Genomic DNA, 22,816 nt, shown 5'->3' with positions numbered 1-22,816 from the left:
TAAGGGGCCTAAACATTTTTTCATGGACTGGATCTTTATATTTTCCACTTGTATCCTGTTTCAGTAATAATGAAATCAGACCTTCTTCTTGAATGTCTGATAATCTACCATTTACATAGGACTGATTAAAACATGCTAATAACGGTCCTCTGAGTATATCAAAACAGGTTTGGTATACCTCGACTGGTATGTCATCCAATTCTGGAGTTTTCCCAGACTTCAAAGTCTTTAATTGCATCCAGAAGTTCCTCCTCTGTAATTTCACCTTCGCATGAGTCTTTCTGTAAGGCTGTTAATTTTACATTATCAATAGAAAAAAAATCCCTACAATTAGCTTCAGTTAGACTCGATGGAGGCGACTGAAACGAAAACATATGCTTAAAGTACCTTGCTTCCTCCTTCAAAATATAATTTGGTGAATCATGGGTGACTCCGTCATTTGTAACCAGTTTCAGTAAATTATTTTTGGTAGCATTTCTATGTTGAAGACTAAAAAAGAATTTGGTGCATATTTCCCCATACTCCATCCAGTTTGCTTTATTTTTATAATATATTACACTTGATCTTTCTTGAATAAGTTTCTCCATTTATTTTGGTTTTTCCTCTAATTCATTCTGAGCCTCTATATTACAGTTTTTATTGCTATCTATCTGTTCTGTTAGACCTTCTATTTCCTCTGTTAGTATGGACTCATTTGACCTAAATTGCTTTTGTTTTCGAGATGAGTACTGAATTGTATGGCCTCTAAAGGCACATTTAAAGTGTCCCATACAATAAGGGGATTTGCTGTACCTATGTTATGTCGGAAAAAATCTGTTATGAATTCCTCTGTCCTAGTTAAAAACAAGTTATCATCCAATAGGCTTTGATTACATTTCCAATATCCTCGCCCACGTGGAAATTCAGTAAGAATAACGTATATGCCAATTATATGATGTCCAACCGCATTCTGTCCCCGATCAACACTTTTTAAACTTTTGGTACCAACGACAATGACATAAGAAAGAAGTCAACACGACTAGCTTGATTGAGTCTCCACCATGTATATCTCACTCGGTCAGGATATTTAAGCCTCCATATATCTACTAGTTCTAATGTATCCATGACATTCATGATTTCCTTGACTGGATATTTATAACGTTTTTGCAAGTCAACTCCAACTGTGTCAGCTCATCTCCTCTACTGTCACCAATGTGTAGCACACACAAATGATGACATCTCCTGTGCACCAGATCTTTAACTGGGTACGGTTTGGAAGTGGAGTGAGGCAGGGAATGAGGCAGGGAGGGAGCCGGTATAACATGTGGGTGAAACCTGTATGACAGGCCTAACAATGGCATGCAGGGCTTGCAGGCTGCCCATGACATTCTGTAACAGGTTATGCTGCTGCCATGAATACCAACTGTTTGATTTCAAACATATACCTGTTGAATGCGTTTGTGTGTCAGTGGCATAGCTCTGTTTCCCACCCAATTGTGAGCCAGGCCCAGCCAATCAAAATTAGTTTTTCCCCACAAAAGGGCTTCATTACGTACAGAAATAATCCTCAGCAGTTTTTTGTGCATATGGAACATTTCTGGGATCTTTTATTTCAGCTCATTAAACATGGGCCCAACACTTTACATGTTGCATTTATATTTTTGCAGTTTTATAGCTAATCTCTTGCTACTTTACATATTTTGCCATGAGGCTGTGAGGAAAATGTGCAGTTTTAAAGCTAATTTCCTATAATTCAAGAAAAAATAATCATAGCTTATGATGTGTTCAAATGCTATCCCCCCAACCCAACATCTCCTAGGACCACGCATTGCGGGGGCTGCGTGCTGCGCCAGTGGGTGTGTGTGTGTGTGTGTGAGTGTGTAAGAGAGATGTCATTTTGTTATTCAAAGATTTGGAGAGCCTAATAATGATTCAAAGATAACATGAACATTGATAATTGATAAAAGGTTACAGATGCATGGCAATGCCAGGAAAAACAGGGCAAAAGCTTTAAGCACAAACATAAGCCAGAGAGGAACTTGATGCTGCAAAAGGATGACTGGGGAAAGGGGGATTTAGATTTATTTTTTTCTTATTTACCTTGAGATACTTTGACTTACTTCTATTTAATATCCCAAAACAAATGTTTTTGTCATATCTTCAGCACAATGGCGTAGTAAGTAGTCATATAGATATTAATATTCCAGATTGCAGATTATTATAATGGCTAGAATTTTGAGACATGTCAGGCATAAATACGTGTAGCATCAACTCTTCAAAAACGAGTTTCATTTTCAATGAAATGTACAGAACAGCAAAATAGTTGGGAGTTCTCACATACTGTATATCATACATTCACACACCACAAACACCCTCTGTTCATGCTGTCTTCCTGTTTTGGTCAGCTCTGCTTCCTCATTATGTGAATCAAGAAAAATAAAAAAGAATTCTAAGTACAACGATCATGGACGTGCTCTCTATCTTCATTCTAATGACTCTCGTAGGAAAATGTCAAGGTAGGTAAATATTTTCTCAACAAAGTTTAAGACTTGAATAATAGAGTTTGTGAGTCAACAATCGAGAAGCTTGATTCTAACTTTGGAAATCTTTTTTTTTTTTTTTCTCAAAGGGAACATTTATCTAATTTATCAAGGGGAAAAAGAAGATATATCCCTACAATGTGAAGGGAGTTTTTGGCAGATTGACCTAGATCAAAACAACAAGGTGGATTGCACTTTTAATGACAATAAGAAGACATGTGACCAGGATTTGAATGGGAAGAACAGAACACTTGAACTAGAAGAAAAATCCTGCATAAATCTAAGTATTAAACAATCCTTTAATATGAAATTGGGAAAAAACATCACTGGATTTTTTGCGTGTTTCCGCAATGTCCAATCAATTGATGGATACCTATTCCCCTTTAAACCATCAAAAGATCTAGTGGCTTTTTATATTGTGGCATTTGTTGAATCAGAGAGTGAGTTCACATTTACATTTCCTAACTTTCACAATTTCTAAATGATATACAACTCACATTACAGTATACTGTACAGTAGGCCTATATTGTATATATACAGTGCATTCGGAAAGTATTCAGACCCCTTGACTTTTCCCACATTTTTTTACGTTACAGCCTTATTCTAAAATTGATTAAATTGTTTCCCCCCCCTCATCAATCTACACACAATACCCCATAATGACAAAGTAAAAACAGGTTTATAGAAATCTTTGCACATTTCTCAAAAATAAAAAACTGAAATATCACATTTACATAAGAATCGAAACCCTTTACTCAGTACTTTGTTGACGCACATTTGGCAGCGATTACAGCCTTGAGTCTTCTTGGGTATGACGCTACAAGCTTGGCACACCTGTGTTTGGGGAGTTTCTCCCATTCTTCTCTGCATATCCTCTCAAGCTCTGTCAGGTTGGATGGGGAGTGTCGCTGCACAGCTATTTTCAGGTCTCTCCAGAGATGTTCGATCGGGTTCAAGTCCGGGCTCTGGCTGGGCCACTCAAGGACATTCAGAGACTTGTCCTGAAGCCACACCTGCATTGGCTTGGCTGTGTACTTAGGGTTGTTGTCCTGTTGGAAGGTAAACCTTTGCCCCAGTCTGAGGTCCTGAGTGCTCTGGAGCAGGTTTTCATCAAGGATCTCTCTGTACTTTGCTCCGTTCATCTTTCCCAAGATCCTTACTAGTCTCCCAGTCCCTGCCGCTGAAAAACATCCCCACAGCATGATGCTGCCACCACCATGCTTCACCATAGGGATGGTGCCGGGTTTCCTTGTTTCTCATGGTCAAAGTGTCCTTTAGGTGTCCAAGCGGGCTGTCATGTGCCTTTTACTGAGGAGTGGCTTCCGTCTGGCCACTCTACCATAAAGGCCTGATTGGTGGAATGCTGCAGAGATGGTTGTCCTTCTGGAAGGTTCTCCCATCTCCACAGAGGTACTCTGGAGCTCTGTCAGAGTAACCATCGGGTTCTTGGTCACCTCCATGACCAAGGCTTTTCTCCCCCGATTGCTCAGTTTGGCGGGGCGGCCAGCTCTAGGAAGAGTCTTGGTGGTTCATAACTTCTTCCATTTAAGAATGATGGAGGCCACTGTGTTCTTGGGGACCTTCAATGCTGCAGAAATGTTTTGATACCCTTCCCCAGATCTGTGCCTCGACATAATCCTGTCTTAGAGCTCTACGGACAATTCCTTCGACCTCATGGCTTGGTTTTTGCTCTGACATGCACTGTCAACTGTGGGACCTTATATAGACAGGTGTGTGCCTTTCCAAATCATGTCCAACCAATTGAATTTACCACAGGTGGACTCCAATCAAGTTGTTGAAACATCTCAAGGATGATCAATGGAAACAGGATGCACCGGAGCTCAATTTCGAGTTTCATAGCAAAGTGTCTGAATACTTATGTAAATAAGGTATTTCTGTTTTTTATGTTTAATAAATTCGCAAACATTTCTAAAAACCTGTTTTCATTTTGTCATTATGGGGTATTGTGTGTATATTAATGAGGATTTTTTATTTAATCATTTTTAGAATAAGGCTGTAATGTAACAAAATGTGGAAAAAGGGAAGTGGTCTGAATAGTTTCCACATGCACTGTAGATATATTATATTTGAAGTCATATGATTTTGAGATTCATAGTTTCACAATATGTTTATGAAAATATTGTACATGAAATTATGTTCTTTTTCTGTAGTGGTAATACCTGACCCTGGTGTGGAAACTAAAACTGTTACCAAACAGCATGGAGAAACAGTCAACCTTACATGTCATTTCACAATAGCCAACAATTTTTCTAACATGCCATTCTCAGTGTATTGGATCAAGAACTTCAGCGGAAATAATTGCACTTGTCTTCATTCTTATTCTTTTGATACTAATGTTGGATCATCATATGACCACCATTGTCTCATTGATGAGGCCCTGCTGAATAAAATGTCAAATACTTCATCTACACCCCTAACAAACCCTCACTTTCATAACCTTAAGATCAGCAATGCCACATATTCAGACAGCGGACAGTATGTGTGTGCCTTACAGGTGCTTAAAGGTCAAAAAGGGCACTGGAAGGTAATCACTAATATCACAGTCACTGTGAATGGAGAATTCAACAACCACACCAACAGGAATGACACAGCCCTGTTAGATACACCTGGTGAGTCACAGTATATTGTTATCACTAATACATAATATGATCATGAATAATACCTCATTGATCTTCATTCTGAATGCTTTGTGTTTTATTAAAAGGGGTTCCTTACATACCACTGTATGTAGTGGGAGCCCTGTTCTTCTCCTGCCTGTTTGTTACTGCCATTGTCATTGTCATGACGAAAAATACCAAGATTTCGCAAGGTGAGTAAAAACCCACATACTGTATGTTCTATTATCAAGTATGTCTTTTTTAATCATCATAATGTTATTGACATGGCCTTCTGTTTCTTTGTGCCTCCAGCAGAATCTCACACTCTGAGGATGAAAAGGTATTTCATTATTTGAAAATAACATTTCTGATAGCCATGTATCTATTACATGTTACTAATATGGAATTTTATAATAATAAATACTTTATTTAATCATTGCAGAGACCAAGATGGAGAGGAGACACTTGACTCAGACTGTGAGTTGTCATATTATTTCCATAAAAGGAATTTGCAGTACTGACAGGTTTTCAAACCCATTTAACCCCACTGCTTCCTCTTTCTGGATGTAGGCTCCCCATACGCTGAGGGCAGAGGAGAGGAGGAGGGGCCCTACTCACTTGTGAGGCTGGCTGAAGTGAGAGATCCTGTGACTGCACAGAACGGGGCTGAGGAACATGCTGCTGTTGCTGCCGAGCCCTATTCTGTAGACATGTTCAATACTGAGTATGAGGCCTTTGACCCCCAGGCCATTCAGACACCATCCACCTGACCACCTCAGGATTGGAGCGAAAGTATGAGTTACTAACAACCATTAGTTACTCATATCATGTAGATAAAGTTAGATAAAGATAATGTTTTCATGATTGGTCCTTCATATTGTGTTTAGACCAAGGTTGGGATGGGGCCACCAGGGGTTTGTTTGGGATGGAGGGTGAGAGGGGTTGAGTGTTGGTAAAAACAATATTTTGTGATTCTTATTGATTGTACAGGTTATGTGACTCAATAAAAAAAGTTAGTTCACAAAAATTAAGTTAAATTAAAGAGAAAAGGAGGATTCACTTTCTTTTTTAATTGAATGTTTTTGTGCTCACTCATGCTGGACGGAACATTTTCACTAGACGGTGCTAGTGCTCAGTCCTACAGTTGTGCTTACTGTTTCTCTGATATTGTGTGATATGTGTGATTGCCTAATTATTATGTAACATTGAATAAACATTGCATAAATCAAATTAACGTTATTAATTTTTTTTGGGGGGGAATCAATCAGTGTAATATCAATTGGAATATCAATATGTGATTGTGTATACTAAACATGATTAATCAAATCAGATTTAGTCATAAATAGACATATATGAACTGACCAGATTATACTTTTTATTTATTTATTTTAACTTCCATCAATGTAAATGTCTGCACCACTTCCAATCCCCCATATGTTTTTTTTCTCGCAAATATATATATATATATATATATGTATATACATATACATACATACACATACATATACACATACATACATATAAATACATATAAATACATATATACATGTCCTTTTAAAAATATATTTCCCTTCATTACTTTCCAACCCCACCACCCCTTCCCTAATTGGAGTAGACTAGTGAACAACAACACTTAGGCCTCTACTTCCAGCTTATGCATACTATATACATTTTATGGATACAGTCAATTTTACAATAATTATATTTTGTTTGTTTTTACTCCTGAACTTCCTTTGCCCTCAACCTTCCGATCATTTTCATGATGTCCATCCGGTTTGCTTCTATATGCCATATCTTTCTAACTGTGCTCTTTCACAAAAGCTCTCAACCTATAACCTATATACTTATTATGGACACAGTATGCTTTACATTAGTTATATTGTTGTTATTAGTTGTTGTTAGTTGTTATTAGTCCCATCCTTCAGCTCCATTCAACACCTCCCATCTATCTCTTAACACCATCCATATTGGATTTCTATTTGCCATATATTTTCAACTGTACTGTGATGTTTCACAAAAGTTTTGGGTATGACGCTGCAAGGATGGTCCCAGGTTTCCTCCAGACGTGACGCTTGGCATTCAGGCCAAAGAGTTCAATCTTGGTTTCATCAGACCAGAGAATCTTGTTTCTCATGGTCTGAGAGACCTTTAGGCAAACTCCAAGCGGGCTTACATGTGCCTTTTACTGAGGAGTGGCTTCTGTCTGGCCACTCTACCATAAAGGCCTGATTTGGTGGAGTGCTGCAGATATGGTTTTCCTTCTGGAAGGTTCTCTCATCTCCACAGAGGAACTCTTGAGCTCTGTCAGAGTGACCATCGGGTTCTTGGTCACCTCCCTGACCAAGGCCCTTCTCTCCTGTTTGCTCAGTTTGGCCGGGCGGCCTGCTCTAGAAGAGTCTTGGTGGTTCCAAACTTTTTCCATTTAAGAATGATGGAGGCCACTGTGTTCTTGGGGATCTTCAATGCTGAAGACATTTTTTGGTGCCCTGTCTCAGATCTGTGCCTCAACACAATCCTGTCTCTTTACCACAGGTAGACTCCAATCAAGTTGTAAAAACATATCAAGAATGATAAATGGAAACAGGATGCACCTGAGTTCAATTTCGAGTCTCATAGCGAGGGGTCTGAATACTTATGTAAATAAGGTATTTCTGTTTTTTGTTTTTAATACATTTGCGCGAATTTCTAAATATCTGTTTTTGCTTTGTCATTGTGGGGTATTGTGTGTAGATTGAGGAGATTAAATAGTGTAAGCATTTTTGGAATAAGGCTGTAACGTAACAAAAAGGGAAGGGGTCTGAATGCTTTCCGAATGCACTGTATACCATGCGTATCCCGTACATACGACTAAAACTTGAAACTATGCACAATTCACTACTTAGGCATCTCTGTCACAGACATTGTCTGTTAATTTTTAACAATTCAGAGGCATGAGGGAAAATTATATCTTCTCCTTTCCTAGAGCCTAGGCTATTTTCCTATCTATTCCCAATCCCACTGAAACCCAAAATGACTCCTGTCTCACATTACAATTATTAACTTTATTCTGTAATCCATAGGTTGCATAATCCAAGCAGGTTTCTAGCCTATGCATGTCAAAATACCGCTGTAACATTTCCCTGCTTCTCTGTGCGGTCTCGTACTTGCTTCCCATATGAGAGCTTCGGTAGAGAATGTGTGATCAACAAACTGTATGAGAGTAGATATGGATATTTTTTAAACAGTTGGCCCCGTTAAGATACCTTTATTTAAACTATTTCCAATCTTCATCACCCCATTATCCATGAGCTGATCTGCCATCTGTATAATCATAAACTAGATTTAGCCAAATATAGGAGATAACCTCCAACTAATGACAGAATATCTAGCAAGCTTAGCATCTTTGGTCATTTGACTTTTGTGTTTGACAGCCGTTACAAAGTTTGTATGATTCGACAATGCTATACTCGGGTTGCGTCCTGAGCGCGCTCTGTGTTGAGATAGCCTCCTGCTGAAATGCGCTGAATTAATGAACGGCCTTTTTCGCAATTCACAACGTAATTGCCGATCAAAGATAGAGTAACTATCATGACTAAATATCAGTTTCATTTGCTCTAAAGTCTTTACATAGTTGCGCAGCGCCCCTCTTATTTGCAGAGAACCCTGGCATAGTGACCAACTGACCATATCTTGGTTTTAAACGCTTTAAATGGGCACTTCCGATTTCTGTGGTATTTCCCGGGACTCTCGGGATAAATACATTTTTCCTGTATTGAAACTTGGTAGATTTTCAGGAAAATATTAATCCCTAATACGTACTCAACAAATACTGTTTTTCCAACGGTAGTATTAAAGTGAAGTTATCACAGTGTAATAATGAATCTTACAGGGACACAATGCCATTTGAACAAATGTACCCACAACAAGCCGCCATTACAATTCTTATATGGAGTGCAACAGTTGAAAGTTCCTTCTTATAGACAATCCATTATCCTATCATCACATCTCACAATCCCTCCTCACAACAGTTGACTTGCTCACTAGATGGCAGTGTTGTATGGTCCACCTCTCACACTACCTCTCCCTGTAGCCTACAGCTTGCACATTATAACCACAAGTGGCTTTCAAATGTGTTCCAAAGCTCCAAAATCCAGTGGAACCTACTGTACTGTAGGTGACATATGATGCTGTTCTGGTATTGTATTGTTCTCTGCAAGTACAATACAGTGGCGCAGTGGTCTAATACTCCTGAGTGGCGCAGGGGTCTAAGGCAGTGCTAACTGTGCCACTAGAGATCCTGGTTCGAATCCAGGCTCTGTCGCAGCCGGCCACGACCGGGAGACTCATGGGCGGCGCACAATTGGCCCAGCGTCGTCCAGGGTAGGGGAGGGAATGGCCGGCAGGGATGTAGCTCAGTTGATAGAGCATGGCGTTTGCAACGCCAGGGTTGTGTGTTCGATTCCCACGGGGGGCCAGTATAAAAAAAATATGTATTCACTAACTGTAAGTCTCTCTGGATAAGAGCGTCTGCTAAATGACTAAAATGTATATCAAAACAGGTTTGGTATACCTCGACTGGTATGTCATCCAATTCTGGAGTTTTCCCAGACTTAAAGTCTTTATTGCATCCAGAAGTTTCTCCTCTGTAATTTCACCTTCGCATGAGTCTTTCTGTAAGGCTGTTAATTTTACATTATCAATAGAAAAAAAATCCCTACAATTAGCTTCAGTTAGAGGAGATGGAGGCGACTGAAACGAAAACATATGCTTAAAGTACCTTGCTTCCTCCTTCAAAATATAATTTGGTGAATCATGGGTGACTCCGTCATTTGTAACCAGTTTCAGTAAATTATTTTTGGTAGCATTTCTATGTTGAAGACTAAAAAAGAATTTGGTGCATTTTTCCCCATATTCCATCCAGTTTGCTTTATTTTTTATAATATATTACACTTGATCTTTCTTGAATAAGTTTCTCCATTTCTTTTTGTTTTTCCTCTAATTCATTCTGAGCCTCTATGTTACAGTTTTTATTGCTATCTATCTGTTCTGTTAGACCTTCTATTTCCTTTGTTAGTATGGACTCATTTGACCTAAATTGCTTTTGTTTTCGAGATGAGTACTGAATTGTATGGCCTATAAAGGCACATTTAAAGTGTCCCATACAATAAGGGGATTTGCTGTACCTATGTTATGTCGGAAAAAATCTGTTATGAATTCCTCTGTCCTAGTTAAAAACAAGTTATCATCCAATAGGCTTTGATTACATTTCCAATATCCTCGCCCACGTGGAAATTCAGTAAGAATAACGTATATGCCAATTATATGATGTCCAACCGCATTCTGTCCCCGATCAACACTTTTTAAACTTTTGGTACCAACGAGAATGACATAAGAAAGAAGTCAACACGACTAGCTTGATTGAGTCTCCACCATGTATATCTCACTAGGTCAGGATATTTAAGCCTCCATATATCTACTAGTTCTAATGTATCCATGACATTCATGATTTCCTTGACTGGATATTTATAACGTTTTTGCAAGTCAACTCCAACTGTGTCAGCTCATCTCCTCTACTGTCACCAATGTGTAGCACACACAAATGATGACATCTCCTGTGCACCAGATCTTTAACTGGGTACGGTTTGGATGTGGAGTGAGGCAGGGAGGGAGCCGGTATAACAGTGGGTGAAACCTGTATGACAGGCCTAACAATGGCATGCAGGGCTTGCAGGCTGCCCATGACATTCTGTAACAGGTTATGCTGCTGCCATGAATACCAACTGTTTGATTTCAAACATATACCTGTTGAATGCGTTTGTGTGTCAGTGGCATAGCTCTGTTTCCCACCCAATTGGGAGCCAGGCCCAGCCAATCAAAATTAGTTTTTCCCCACAAAAGGGCTTCATTACGTACAGAAATAATCCTCAGCAGTTTTTTGTGCATATGGAACATTTCTGGGATATTTTATTTCAGCTCATTAAACATGGGCCCAACACTTTACATGTTGTGTTTATATTTTTGTTCAGTCTACAAACCATCTACTTGGGACTATCCAAATAAAGTGCTAACAAAAGTTTTTTCATTTTGCCATAGTTTGTACATCTCAATTGGCAATAGGCAGAGAGAAAAATATGCAGTTTTATAGCTAATCTCTTGCTACTTTACATATTTTGCCATGATGCTGTGAGGAAAATGTGCAGTTTTAAAGCTAATTCCCTGTAATTCAAGAAAAACGATTAGTTACCGGAGTGTAACTCCAGTTCTATGAGTGGAGCGGAGCCCCATAGGGGAGCTCTGCTCCTAGTGGTTTACCCTCTGCCCTAAGGCAGCAGCAGCCTGAGACACAATTATGCACACACCTACAGCCAATAGGAGTACAGGTGTCCCTATAAGAGGGGATGCCTCCCCTCAATCAGCCTCCCGAGATATTTTTCTTCAGCGAGACTAGAGAGGGTCGGCAGGGCCTTAAGTCCTATGGGGCTCCGCTCCACTCATAGAACTGGAGTTACACTCCGGTAACTAATCGTTCTATATCGTGGAGCTCCGCCCCATAGCGGAGCTCTGCTCCTAGTGGTTTAAGGCGGAGCGTAGCGCTCCAAAATGTACTCCCTGCCGAGCCTAACACTTCCCATCGAAACGAGAAAGTCAGGCCTAGCAATGGCTGCAACCGAGTCCCGCAGTACTCCAACTAAAAACCCCTACGGGCGTCACAATATACCGCGTCATCGGTTAAAAAACCTGCCCCACCTAGTCCAATGGCAATGCCAATGACTAGTGGGCAGATCACCAGAATAGAAGCCATACTAACCTGTACTAGCAGATAGATGTGCCTCAATATCCTGTGAAAACACTACCGACCACTAATGGAATGACATCAAGTGTCACTCTACATTGTGAACGCGGTAGACCGCCTCACTCACTCAATGGAATCCCAGAGATTAGTGGGCAGGAACAAAAACATGAGTCATACTAACTGAACAAGCAGATAGATGACCTCACATTCTGTAATCAACGCATGCCTCTACTGTACTGACCCTGTCAGTCATGATTCATGCCACAAAATATGTTTTCTTATCCAAAGCGGACCTGATGGAAACCCTGTCCATAGTCCTGCTTTTCCCTCTCTTCCTAGCTCAAGATCTCCCTTCAGCTATGCTGAGTACAGACCGAGCCAAAGAGTTAGAAAACACATCTGTCAAAAACACGTCTTCCTAACCAAAGCGGACCTGATGGAAACCTGTGTCCACAGTCCTGCTTCTCCTCTCTTTCTTGCTCAAGATCTCCCTTCAGCCACGCTGAGTACAGATCGAGCCAGAGAATTAGAAGACATATCTAAGAGATAGAAACGGATAAATGGAGACGGCGTCGACCAGGATGCTGCTCTACAGATATCCTCCACTCCTGTTCCTCTGAAAAGGGCAGTAGAAGCCGCTACTCCACGAGTGGAGTGAGCTCTGATACCCTGAGGCAATTGCCGCCCTGCTACCTCATAAGCTGTCTCAATGCCTTCACAAAGCCAGTGAGACAACCTCTGTTTTGAAAGTGGTCTACCTAGTGCAGCTGCACCGTGACACACAAACAACTGAGGCGATGACCTAATCGCCGCTGTGCGCTCGACGTAATACGCCAAAGCGCGTACCGGGCACAGGCGATGGAGCTTTTCCTCACTCCTCTCTCTATGAGGAGGAGGAGAAAAAGCCCACAGCTCCACGGTCTGTGACCTATATGAACTCTTAATAACCTTCGGTACAAAAGCCGGGTTAGGACGTAACACTGCTCTGCTCAGGTCACCATTGATGGCCAAGCAGTCAGGTCTCGTCGAAAGAGCACACAAATCACTGACCCGCTTAGCTGTAGTCAAAGCGAGCAACAGTGCTGTCTTTATAGACAGCATCTTGAGGGGTATTTGATTCAATGGCTCGAACGGCGACTTACATAGCGCTTCGAGTACCAAAGCCAAATCCCACTGAGGAAGCGTGACTCTAGGTGTTGGCCTAAGTCGCCGCGTTCCTAATAGGAAGCGTTTCACTAGAGGGTGGCTAAAGACATTGTCTCTGCCAAAACCCTCATGACAAGCTGAAATCGCTGCTGCAAACACTCTAATCGTGGCAGGCGATTTTTGCTTATCAAACATGAGCTGTAGAAAAGAGAGAATACTCTCCACCTGACAGCTCATGGGGTCTACACCTTGTGTGACACACCATCGTGAAAACACGTTCCATCTACTGGCATACATCTTAGAAGTGGAACTGGCACGTGAACCCTGTATGGTCCTGATCACTGCATCAGATAACCCACGGCGCTCTAGCCTGTCCCTCTCAGCAGCCAGGCCTTCAGTGGTTGGCCGATTATGGGCAATTTCCCTATCGTGCCAGCCGCCTGAGACAACGCGTCCCGTCGATGTGGAATTGGCCAAGGTGGCGCAATCAACATCTGACTCATCTCCGCAAACCACGGAGCCCCCGGGCGATCGGGCGCTATCAGTATCACTGACAGCCCCCCTGACCTCACCCTGGCTAGCAGTGGGAGAATGCAGGACAGCGGAGGGAATGCATACAGGAGAACTCTCGGCCACGGTTGGTGCGCAAAGGCGTCCCTTCCCAGTGGCGATTCGTCCTGTTCCCTCAGAGAGAACCACAGAGGACATTGCGCGTTCACGCGTGATGCGAATAGGTCAACCTCGGCTCTCCCGAATTGTTCCCAAATCTGGAGAACAATGTCTGGATGCAGACACCACTCATCGTCTCGAGGACCCCCTCTTGACATGAGGTCTGCTCCTATGTTCAAGTAGCCCGGAATGTGTGCTGCTCTCAATGAGCGAAGGTGCTCGTGAGCCCACATCCACAATTCCTCTGCCGCCCGATGGAGAGCAGGAGATCTGACTCCTCCCTGGCGATTTATGTGGGCTACTGTGGTCTGGTTGTCTGACCAGACCAGCACATCGCGACCCCGAAGGGTAGACGCGAAGTGGGTCAGAACCAGTCGAACCGTTTCCAACTCCAGGAGGTTGATGTGACGACCTGATTGAGGCCACACACCTCCTATCGCTTGTGTCTGACATGTCCCTCCCCATCCCGTCAGGGACGCATCCGTGAATACTGGGATGTGAGAGGACACCTTTCCTATCGGGACTCCGTGCGTGAGAACGCGCGAGTTTCTCCAATAGTTTAGGTCTGCACTGAGCGAGAGGGGAACCACCACCAACCGATGACGTTGACGCAATGGGTCTAGTCTTAGTTGGGCGAACCATCGCTGCGTCCTGCGCATATGCAGGAGTCCCAGCGGAACCACAGAGTGCGCTGACGACATGAGACCCAAAAGTGACATGATCGACAGCGCCGTCACCGTGTGATTCTGACGGCACTTCCTTAGGGCTAGCAACAAGGCTACCCTTCGGGGGTCCGAAATTCGAGCCCTCATCCTCACAGTGTCTAGCTGTATTCCCAGGTAGACAATCTGATGAGTGGGCCAGGGCGCGCTCTTTTTCCAATTCACAGCAAACCCCAGACTTGTGAGATGCATCACTGTCTGTGTTGTGTGAGTGATCGCCAGCTCTGCTGACGGGGCGAGAACCAGTAGGTCGTCCAGGTAGGCTAGTAGCCGTATTCCCTGACGACGCAACGGTTCTAATGCCGCCTCCACACACTTGGAAAATGTGCGTACCCAAATGGCATCCTCGTGTATTCGTACGCCACCCCTTGAAAGGCGAACCGCAGAAACTTCCTGTGACGCGGCTGAACCGGCACATGAAAGTACGCGTCCTTTAGGTCTATGCTCGTACAAAAGTCCCCTCTCTGGACACATTCCAGCAGACGTTTTGTCGTTAGCATTCGGAAGGGCCGTTTGGTTATGCTCTCGTTGAGAATGCGTAAATCCAAAATCGGCCTCACTCCCCCCGTCTTTTTGGGCACTAGGAAATAAGGCGAATATAGCCCTTTGTTCCTTTGCTCCCGGGGAACTACTGTCACCGCCTCCTTCGCCAAAAGTTCCGTAATCTCTGTCATCAGAGCGGCCACTTTGTCTGGCGTTTTCATCACCGTCTCCACCACTCCCCTGAACGGGGGTGGGGTCGGTGGAATTGGAGAGCATAACCCTTCTGCAACGTCTGTTCTAGCCAGCGTGAGAGGGTGCAGCTTCTTCGCCACTGCCAGCAATGCAGAGAAAGTGGCTGGGCGCGAAGCTGTGGTGCATCCAGTAGGAAGGACCTGTATTCCTCTATGGCCCTTACCGCCACTGTTCCCCATCATTGAAGTGGTGGAACAGCCCAAGGTGGGCCTCCCGTGAAAGGGAGAGGAAATGCGTTCTGAGAAAGAAAGAGGAGTAGGGACATCGCCTGCGGCAGGGCACCATCCCCAGCAAGCGATTGCGTCATCTTAGGTGACTGCAATTCGCTATCAGATCCCTTCACTACAGTACTCCTAGAAGTCTGTAGTATGAGGTCTCTATGAGGTAAAACAAGGCGGCGCCTTGATACCTTCTTAACTTTCACCTTCTGTGTGTGTTCAACTCTGCACCCCTGGTGGGTTGATTCACGCTCCGTGTGGTGAGTACTGGCTCGTTCTGTCAGGGGAGCTGATACTTTGGTTATACCCATAACGCTAGTAATCCTGCCCTCCGTGAATGTAGCATGGGTCTGAATCGCATTAACCGAGACCTTGGTCTGCGATAATGCGCCGTCCCCAGATAGCTGCTCTGTTACAATGCCTGGGGGCGCCGATACTCTGGGCACCTTGGTGACCACGGTAATCGGGCCCTCCGTGAACGCAGCATGGGTCTGGCTCGTACTAGTGTAGACCTTAGTCTGTGCTAGTGCGCCATCCCCAAATAGCGGCTGCGTCCTCATGTCAGAATCTGACCGGGACTGCTGCCTTCTATGTAAAACACTTATTATACGTGAAGTGTGATGTGACGACCTGATTGAGGTCTTCTGGATACATACTCTTAGTGCCTGTTCAGCAACGCACCCTCGGTGGGCTGAACGGCTCTTAGAGTGGTAAGGAAGAGAGGGTGAGATTTGAACGCTCTCGGACGTATTATGGAAAAGAGGCTCTTTTTTGACAAAGTCAGGTGGAGCCAACTCTTTATTAAACACATCAACAAAGGCATTTACATCAACACCCGTCCCTTCAACCGAAGGGTGGGGGGGAACAGTGGACACGTTCGACACCATCGATGCGTCCTCCATCCTCTCCCCCGCGTCCCGTCACGTACGCCTCCTCTTGCCTCCCTTGGAGGGCCAGGTCGGCGTCCTCGTCACCTCCCTCGCCGGCTGTAGTGGGGCTACCGTAGCTGCTGGGAGGGCCGAGCCCGCTCCCTTGCTGCTCGTGGCCGCCGGGTGACGCCGATTACGCCGCCTCGTCGACTTAGAGGGGCAGAGGTAGATGGCCTTTGGGGAGGAGGGGGGCCGAGTCGTCCTGCCAACGGCAGGTGCTTGGCCAGCTGCTTCTTCTCCTCCTCTAACTTTGAAAAACGCTCCGTCGCCTCTTTGACTGCGACCCCAAAGAGGCCGTCGTCAGAGAGGGGGGCGTTCAAGAGAGACGTCCTGTCTGCCTCTTTCATGGAAGTCAAAGACAACCAGAGGTGTCGTTCCCCGACCACCGAAGTGGCCATGGATCTCCCCGCGCAGACTGCGGACGCCTGTGTAAGGTGGAGTATGGCGCCAGAAATTCTGGACGCCTCCTCCACCTCCTCCGGTGCCATCTCTGTCTTACCCGTGGTTAAACGGGACAGAGAGGCCGCCAAGAGGGCAATGTTGTTAGCTGCTGCTACAGCTTGGGCTCCCAACCCAAAAGACTTCTCTAACAGCGACGCTGTGAGTGGGTCCTTCTGGGATGGCAACGTGGCCTTCTTGGAAGAGGGCCAAGGGCTCGAACCCGGTACGAGATACGCCGCCATGGCGCTCTCTAACCTGGGGATTCCCTGACCCTGAAACCTTCCTTCCACTCTCGTGAATGGGAGATACGCTTTTACAGGCGAACGCGCCGCTAAAGGTGCCTCCCACGAGCCCTCAACGTACCTAGCCAAAGAAGGCATGGCAGGAGCCACTGGCTCTGCCGCCTTCCTTGGCCTGGAATAAGGACCGCACTCCATCATATCAACCTCCGGTGCGGAGGGAAGAGGGGGCAGCCTTATTGCCAGCCGTTGAGCAGCTCTCTCAATGAGACCCGGAAAATCCGCTCTCAGAGAGGCTGCAGCGAAAGAGAGAGCTTCTGATCTCTCAGAGCTCGTATCCCCTTCGCTATAGGGACTACAAGCCCTCTCGCTCTCCAAAGGAAAGGGGGGCTTGAAAGTATGAGGGACGGGGTCCGACTGTTCCATTGGAATGCCAGACCCTTCCTCAAAATCCCTATCTTCCCCGAGTCTGCGCCGTCGGACGACGCCTCTGAAGCAGAGGCTAGTATCGACAACACATCCTCAAGGGGGATGTCCTCCTGAAAAACGCCCAACGCTGCTTCCTCTCCTTTAAAGAAAGGAGGGCGCAGGAGGCGCAATTCGGGGGACTGCAGACGCCTTCCTTGGCATGCTGGGATCCCAAACACACGAAACATAGGTTGTGGTGGTCACCGGCCGCCATGGAAGTGCATCTGCACTGAGCTCTGAAAAGAGCTTTTGGGGGTGGAAAATCTCCCGGTGTGCTCATTTAGACGACGTTGATGACTGGAATATCAACTGCGTTTTTTTCGTCCTGAGTCTTCGTGCTTCGTCTCTTCTTGGCTCTTCAGTCTAGTCATCCAGTCGCTGAAGAAAAAGGGAGGCTGATTGAGGGGAGGCATCCCCTCTTATAGGGACACCTGTACTCCTATTGGCTGTAGGTGTGTGCATAATTTTGTCTCAGGCTGCTGCTGCCTTAGGGCAGAGGGTAAACCACTAGGAGCAGAGCTCCCCTATGGGGCGGAGCTCCACGATATAGAACTAATCATGACTTATGATGTTTTCAAATGCTATCCCCCCAACCCAAAATCTCCTAGGACCACGCATTGCGGGGTCTGCGTGCTGCACCAGTGGCATGTGTGTGTGTGTGTGAGTGTGTAAGAGAGATGTCATTTTGTTATTCAAAGATTTGGAGAGCCTAATAATGATTCAAAGATAACATGAACATTGATCATTGATAAAAAGTTACAGATGCATGGCAATGCCAGGAAAAACAGGTAAGTAACGCCATCTGCATGGCAAAAGCTTTAAGCATAAACATAGGCCAGGGAGGAACTTGATGCTGCAAAATAATGACTGGGGAAAGGGGGATTTAGATATATTTTGTTCTTATTTACCTTGAGATACTTTGACTTACTTCTATTTAATATCCCAAAACAAATGTTTTTGTCATATCTTCAGCACAATGGCGTAGTAAGTAGTCATATAGATATTAATATTCCTATGCAGATTATTATAATGGCTAGAATTTTGAGACATGTCAGGCATAAATACGTGTAGTATCAACTCTTCAAAAACTAGTTTCATTTTCAATGAAATGTACAGAACAGCAAAATAGTTGGGAGTTCTCACATACTGTATATCATACATTCACACACCACAAACACCCTCTGTTCATTCTGTCTTTCTGTTTTGGTCAGCTCTGCTTCCTCATTTAGTGAATCAAGAAAAAGAAAAAAGAATTCTAAGTACAACGATCATGGACGTGCTCTCTATCTTCATTCTAATGACTCTGGTAGGAAAATGTCAAGGTAGGTAAATATTTTCTCAACAAAGTTTAAGACTTGAATAATAGAGTTTGTGAGTCTACAATCGAGAAGCTTGATTCTAACTTTGGAAATCTTTTTTATTTTTTTTCTCAAAGGGAACATTTATCTAATTTATCAAGGGGAAAAATAAGATATATCCCTACAATGTGAAGGGAGTTTTTGGCAGATTGACCTAGATCAAAACAACAAGGTGGATTGCACTTTTAATGACAATAAGAAGAAATGTGACCAGGATTTGAATGGGAAGAACAGAACACTTGAACTAGAAGAAAAATCCTGCATAAATCTAAGTATTAAACAATGCTTTAATATGAAATTGGAAAAAAACATCACTGGATTTTTTGCGTGTTTCCGCAATGTCCAATCAATTGATGGATACCTATTCCCCTTTAAACCATCAAAAGATCTAGTGGCTTTTTATATTGTGGCATTTGTTGCATCAGAGAGTGAGTTCACATTTACATTTCCTAACTTTCACAATTTCTAAATGATATACAACTCACATTACAGTATACTGTACAGTAGGCCTATATTGTATATATACAGTGCATTCGGAAAGTATTCAGACCCCTTGACTTTTCCCACATTTTGTTACGTTACAGCCTTATTCTAAAATTGATTAAATTGTTTCCCCCCCTCATCAATCTACACACAATACCCCATAATGACAAAGTAAAAACAGGTTTATAGAAATCTTTGCACATTTCTAAAAAATAAAAAACGGAAATATCACATTTACATAAGAATCGAAACCCTTTACTCAGTACTTTGTTGACGCACATTTGGCAGCGATTACAGCCTTGAGTCTTCTTGGGTATGACGCTACAAGCTTGGCACACCTGTATTTGGGAAGTTTCTCCCATTCTTCTCTGCATATCCTCTCAAGCTCTGTCAGGTTGGATGGGGAGTGTCGCTGCACAGCTATTTTCAGGTCTCTCCAGAGATGTTCGATCGGGTTTAAGTCCGGGCTCTGGCTGGGCCACTCAAGGACATTCAGAGACTTGTCCTGAAGCCACACCTGCATTGGCTTGGCTGTGTACTTAGGGTTGTTGTCCTGTTGGAAGGTAAACCGTTGCCCCAGTCTGAGGTCCTGAGTGCTCTGGAGCAGGTTTTCATCAAGATCTCTCTGTACTTTGCTCCGTTCATCATTCCCAAGATCCTTACTAGTCTCCCAGTCCCTGCCGCTGAAAAACATCCCCACAGCATGATGCTGCCACCACCATGCTTCACCATAGGGATGGTGCCGGGTTTCCTTGTTTCTCATGGTCAAAGTGTCCTCTAGGTGTCCAAGCGGGCTGTCATGTGCCTTTTACTGAGGAGTGGCTTCCGTCTGGCCACTCTACCATAAAGGCCTGATTGGTGGAATGCTGCAGAGATGGTTGTCCTTCTGTAAGGTTCTCCCATCTCCACAGAGGTACTCTGGAGCTCTGTCAGAGTAACCATTGGGTTCTTGGTCACCTCCCTGACCAAGGCTTTTCTCCCCCGATTGCTCAGTTTGGCGGGGCGGCCAGCTCTAGGAAGAGTCTTGGTGGTTCCAAACTTCTTCCATTTAAGAATGATGGAGGCCACTGTGTTCTTGGGGACCTTCAATGCTGCAGAAATGTTTTGATACCCTTCCCCAGATCTGTGCCTCGACATAATCCTGTTTTAGAGCTCTACGGACAATTCCTTCGACCTCATGGCTTGGTTTTTGCTCTGACATGCACTGTCAACTGTGGGACCTTATATAGACAGGTGTGTGCCTTTCCAAATCATGTCCAACCAATTGAATTTACCACAGGTGGACTCCAATCAAGTTGTTGAAACATCTCAAGGATGATCAATGGAAACAGGATGCACCAGAGCTCAATTTCGAGTTTCATAGCAAAGTGTCTGAATACTTATGTAAATAAGGTATTTCTGTTTTTTATGTTTAATAAATTCGCAAACATTTCTAAAAACCTGTTTTCATTTTGTCATTATGGGGTATTGTGTGTATATTAATGAGGATTTTTTATTTAATCATTTTTAGAATAAGGCTGTAATGTAACAAAATGTGGAAAAAGGGAAGTGGTCTGAATAGTTTCCACATGCACTGTAGATATATTATATTTGAAGTCATATGATTTTGAGATTCATAGTTTTACAATATGTTTATGAAAATATTTTACATGAAATTATGTTCTTTTTCTGTAGTGGTGATACCTGACCCTGGTGTGGAAACTAAAACTGTTACCAAACAGCATGGAGTTTCGATCTCCAGTGACAGTGTTTCTCCTCATGTGATCATTCACCAGTTCTATGTTTGTCAGCGTATCAGCCTCTAAGCTACTAGTGTTAGTTTTGTTGTTTTGCACCTTGTTGGCTTGCCGTGTACCCACCTCCGTTTGTTTCTATCTGCAGTCTCTCACCCCGGAACCTTCTCCCCACCTCTGCCTGATGGTCGGCGGCTGCCGAGCCATTACCGGACCAACCACTGCACCCTCAACAACCCATCCACGCCACCCGCTCTGTTCCCTGGATTATTCAGCCTCACTCGGGAATCTGTTAAATAAACACTCACCTTTGTCTCAACGTACCTTGTCCTGGTCTGCTTCTGGGTTCTGGCTTAGTAAACCGTGACAGAACGATCCGGCCAGTAATGAACCCAGCGGACCTGGACTCTGTTCGCCATGCCATTACCCAGCAGGAGAAGATGTTGGGCCATCATAGCATGGTACTACAGGAGATCGCGTTGTCAGTTCGGAACCTTTCTACCGGTCTGACGGAGGTCCAGAACCAACGCAAGTGTCCGGTGGAGGATCCACTACCGGTTTCACCCATCTCGCCTGCCGCTTCTGAAGTTGTGTCCCTCCGTGAGCCCAAGGTTCCGACGCCGGATAAATATGAGGGGGAGCTGGGAAGATGCCGTTCCTTCCTTATGCAGTGTGGATTAGTGTTCGATCTACAGCCCTACTCTTATGCCACAGACAAGGCTAGGATAGCCTTTGTGATTGAGTTGCTGCGTGGTCGAGCGCTGGAGTGGGCTTCAGCCGTTTGGGAACGACAGGATCCCTGCATGGCTTCATACCAGGGTTCACGGCCGAGATGAGGAAGCTCTTCGACCATTCCGTCCGAGGAGGGGACGCAGCTAGGGCGCCTGTTTTCACTTCACCAAGGAACCCCAGCGTGGCCGACTTCGTGATCGAGTTCAAGACGTTGGCTGTGGAGAGTGGGTGGAACAGGAGTCTCTGCGCGGCCTTTTACCAGGGTCTGTCGGAGCAGCTCAAGGATGAGTTGATCTCCTATCCGGACCTAGTGACCTGGACAGCTTGGTAGCCTTGTCTATTCGGGTGGATAATCGAATCCGAGAGCGAAGGAGGGAGAAGCAATGGGGTCCGTCCATCGATCAGCTTCTCAGTTCCCAGTCGGGTCGGGTGGTGGACCAGAACACGTCGATCATTCGCCACCACAAAGGATTAGTGGAGAGGACCTCTCTCCCGATTCTGAACCCATGCAAGTGGGGCGCCGGGTTAACCAAGGAGGAGCGTCAACATAGACGTAAGACCAACTGCTGCCTCTACTGTGGTCGCTCGGGACATTACATCTCCACTTGTTCCCGGCGGTCGTCAAACTGCCCGGCTTCGCTAAAGTTGGGAGGACTTTTAGCGAGCCAGTTTCCCAACCTCTCAGTACCTCTGTCAGACCCCGTTTCCCGGCTACCCTTGTGAACAGGAATCAAAGCTTAGCGATTAACGCTTTTATCGATTCAGGTGCCGATGGAAGCTTTCTTGATGCCGAGTTGGTGGAACAGCTGGGGCTTTCCAAGGAGCAATTGCCGGAAGCCATTGAAGCGACCACTCTGAACGGCAGTAGTCTGGCACGTATCACGATGAGGACTGAACCGGTTAAGATGCGGTTGTCGGGAATCATTCTGAGATGATTTCATTCTTCATTCTGCCGTCTTCCCATGTTCCTCTGGTCCTTGGATGCCCCTGGCTGAAGGAACACAATCCCACGTTCGATTGGGTGACGGGCAAGG

The 22,816-nt window shown here is 44.5% G+C and overlaps 1 protein-coding gene and 1 long non-coding RNA gene across 3 annotated transcripts; both read left to right on the top strand.

The window, feature by feature from the left end:
* The first annotated feature begins 2,389 nt into the window (after positions 1-2,389).
* LOC123489197 lies at positions 2,390-6,367 on the top strand. Of its 2 annotated transcripts, none has more exons than XM_045219875.1 (7): positions 2,390-2,495; positions 2,609-2,959; positions 4,691-5,149; positions 5,245-5,349; positions 5,453-5,477; positions 5,580-5,614; positions 5,708-6,367. In XM_045219875.1, exons 1-7 carry the CDS (start codon positions 2,444-2,446, stop codon positions 5,905-5,907), a joined length of 1,227 nt encoding a protein of 408 aa, XP_045075810.1. In that variant the 5' UTR covers positions 2,390-2,443; the 3' UTR covers positions 5,908-6,367. The 2 variants fall into 2 exon arrangements, with proteins under 2 accessions (XP_045075810.1, XP_045075809.1); XM_045219874.1 differs by having other exon boundaries at positions 5,450-5,477.
* A 12,343-nt stretch (positions 6,368-18,710) lies between these two features.
* LOC121558913 lies at positions 18,711-21,026 on the top strand. The gene is made up of 3 exons (XR_005998634.2): positions 18,711-18,798; positions 18,912-19,262; positions 20,992-21,026. It is a non-coding gene; the product is annotated as an uncharacterized LOC121558913 (long non-coding RNA).
* The last annotated feature ends 1,790 nt before the right edge of the window (positions 21,027-22,816 follow it).

Source organism: Coregonus clupeaformis, unplaced genomic scaffold, assembly GCF_020615455.1.
Source record: "Coregonus clupeaformis isolate EN_2021a unplaced genomic scaffold, ASM2061545v1 scaf2844, whole genome shotgun sequence".
Classification (NCBI taxonomy): domain Eukaryota; kingdom Metazoa; phylum Chordata; class Actinopteri; order Salmoniformes; family Salmonidae; genus Coregonus; species Coregonus clupeaformis.
The sequence above is the reverse complement of the archived record's forward strand: the minus strand, read 5'-3'. Positions and strand labels throughout refer to the sequence as shown.

Bases quoted from the DNA above. Each gene is read 5' to 3' on its own strand.
- LOC123489197 (XM_045219874.1), top strand. From the start codon at position 2,444: ATGGACGTGCTCTCTATCTTCATTCTAATGACTCTCGTAGGAAAATGT. The intron at 2,960-4,690 runs GTGAGTTCACAT...CTTTTTCTGTAG, and splicing joins GGCATTTGTTGAATCAGAGA to TGGTAATACCTGACCCTGGT. The intron at 5,150-5,244 runs GTGAGTCACAGT...TTTTATTAAAAG, and splicing joins AGCCCTGTTAGATACACCTG to GGGTTCCTTACATACCACTG.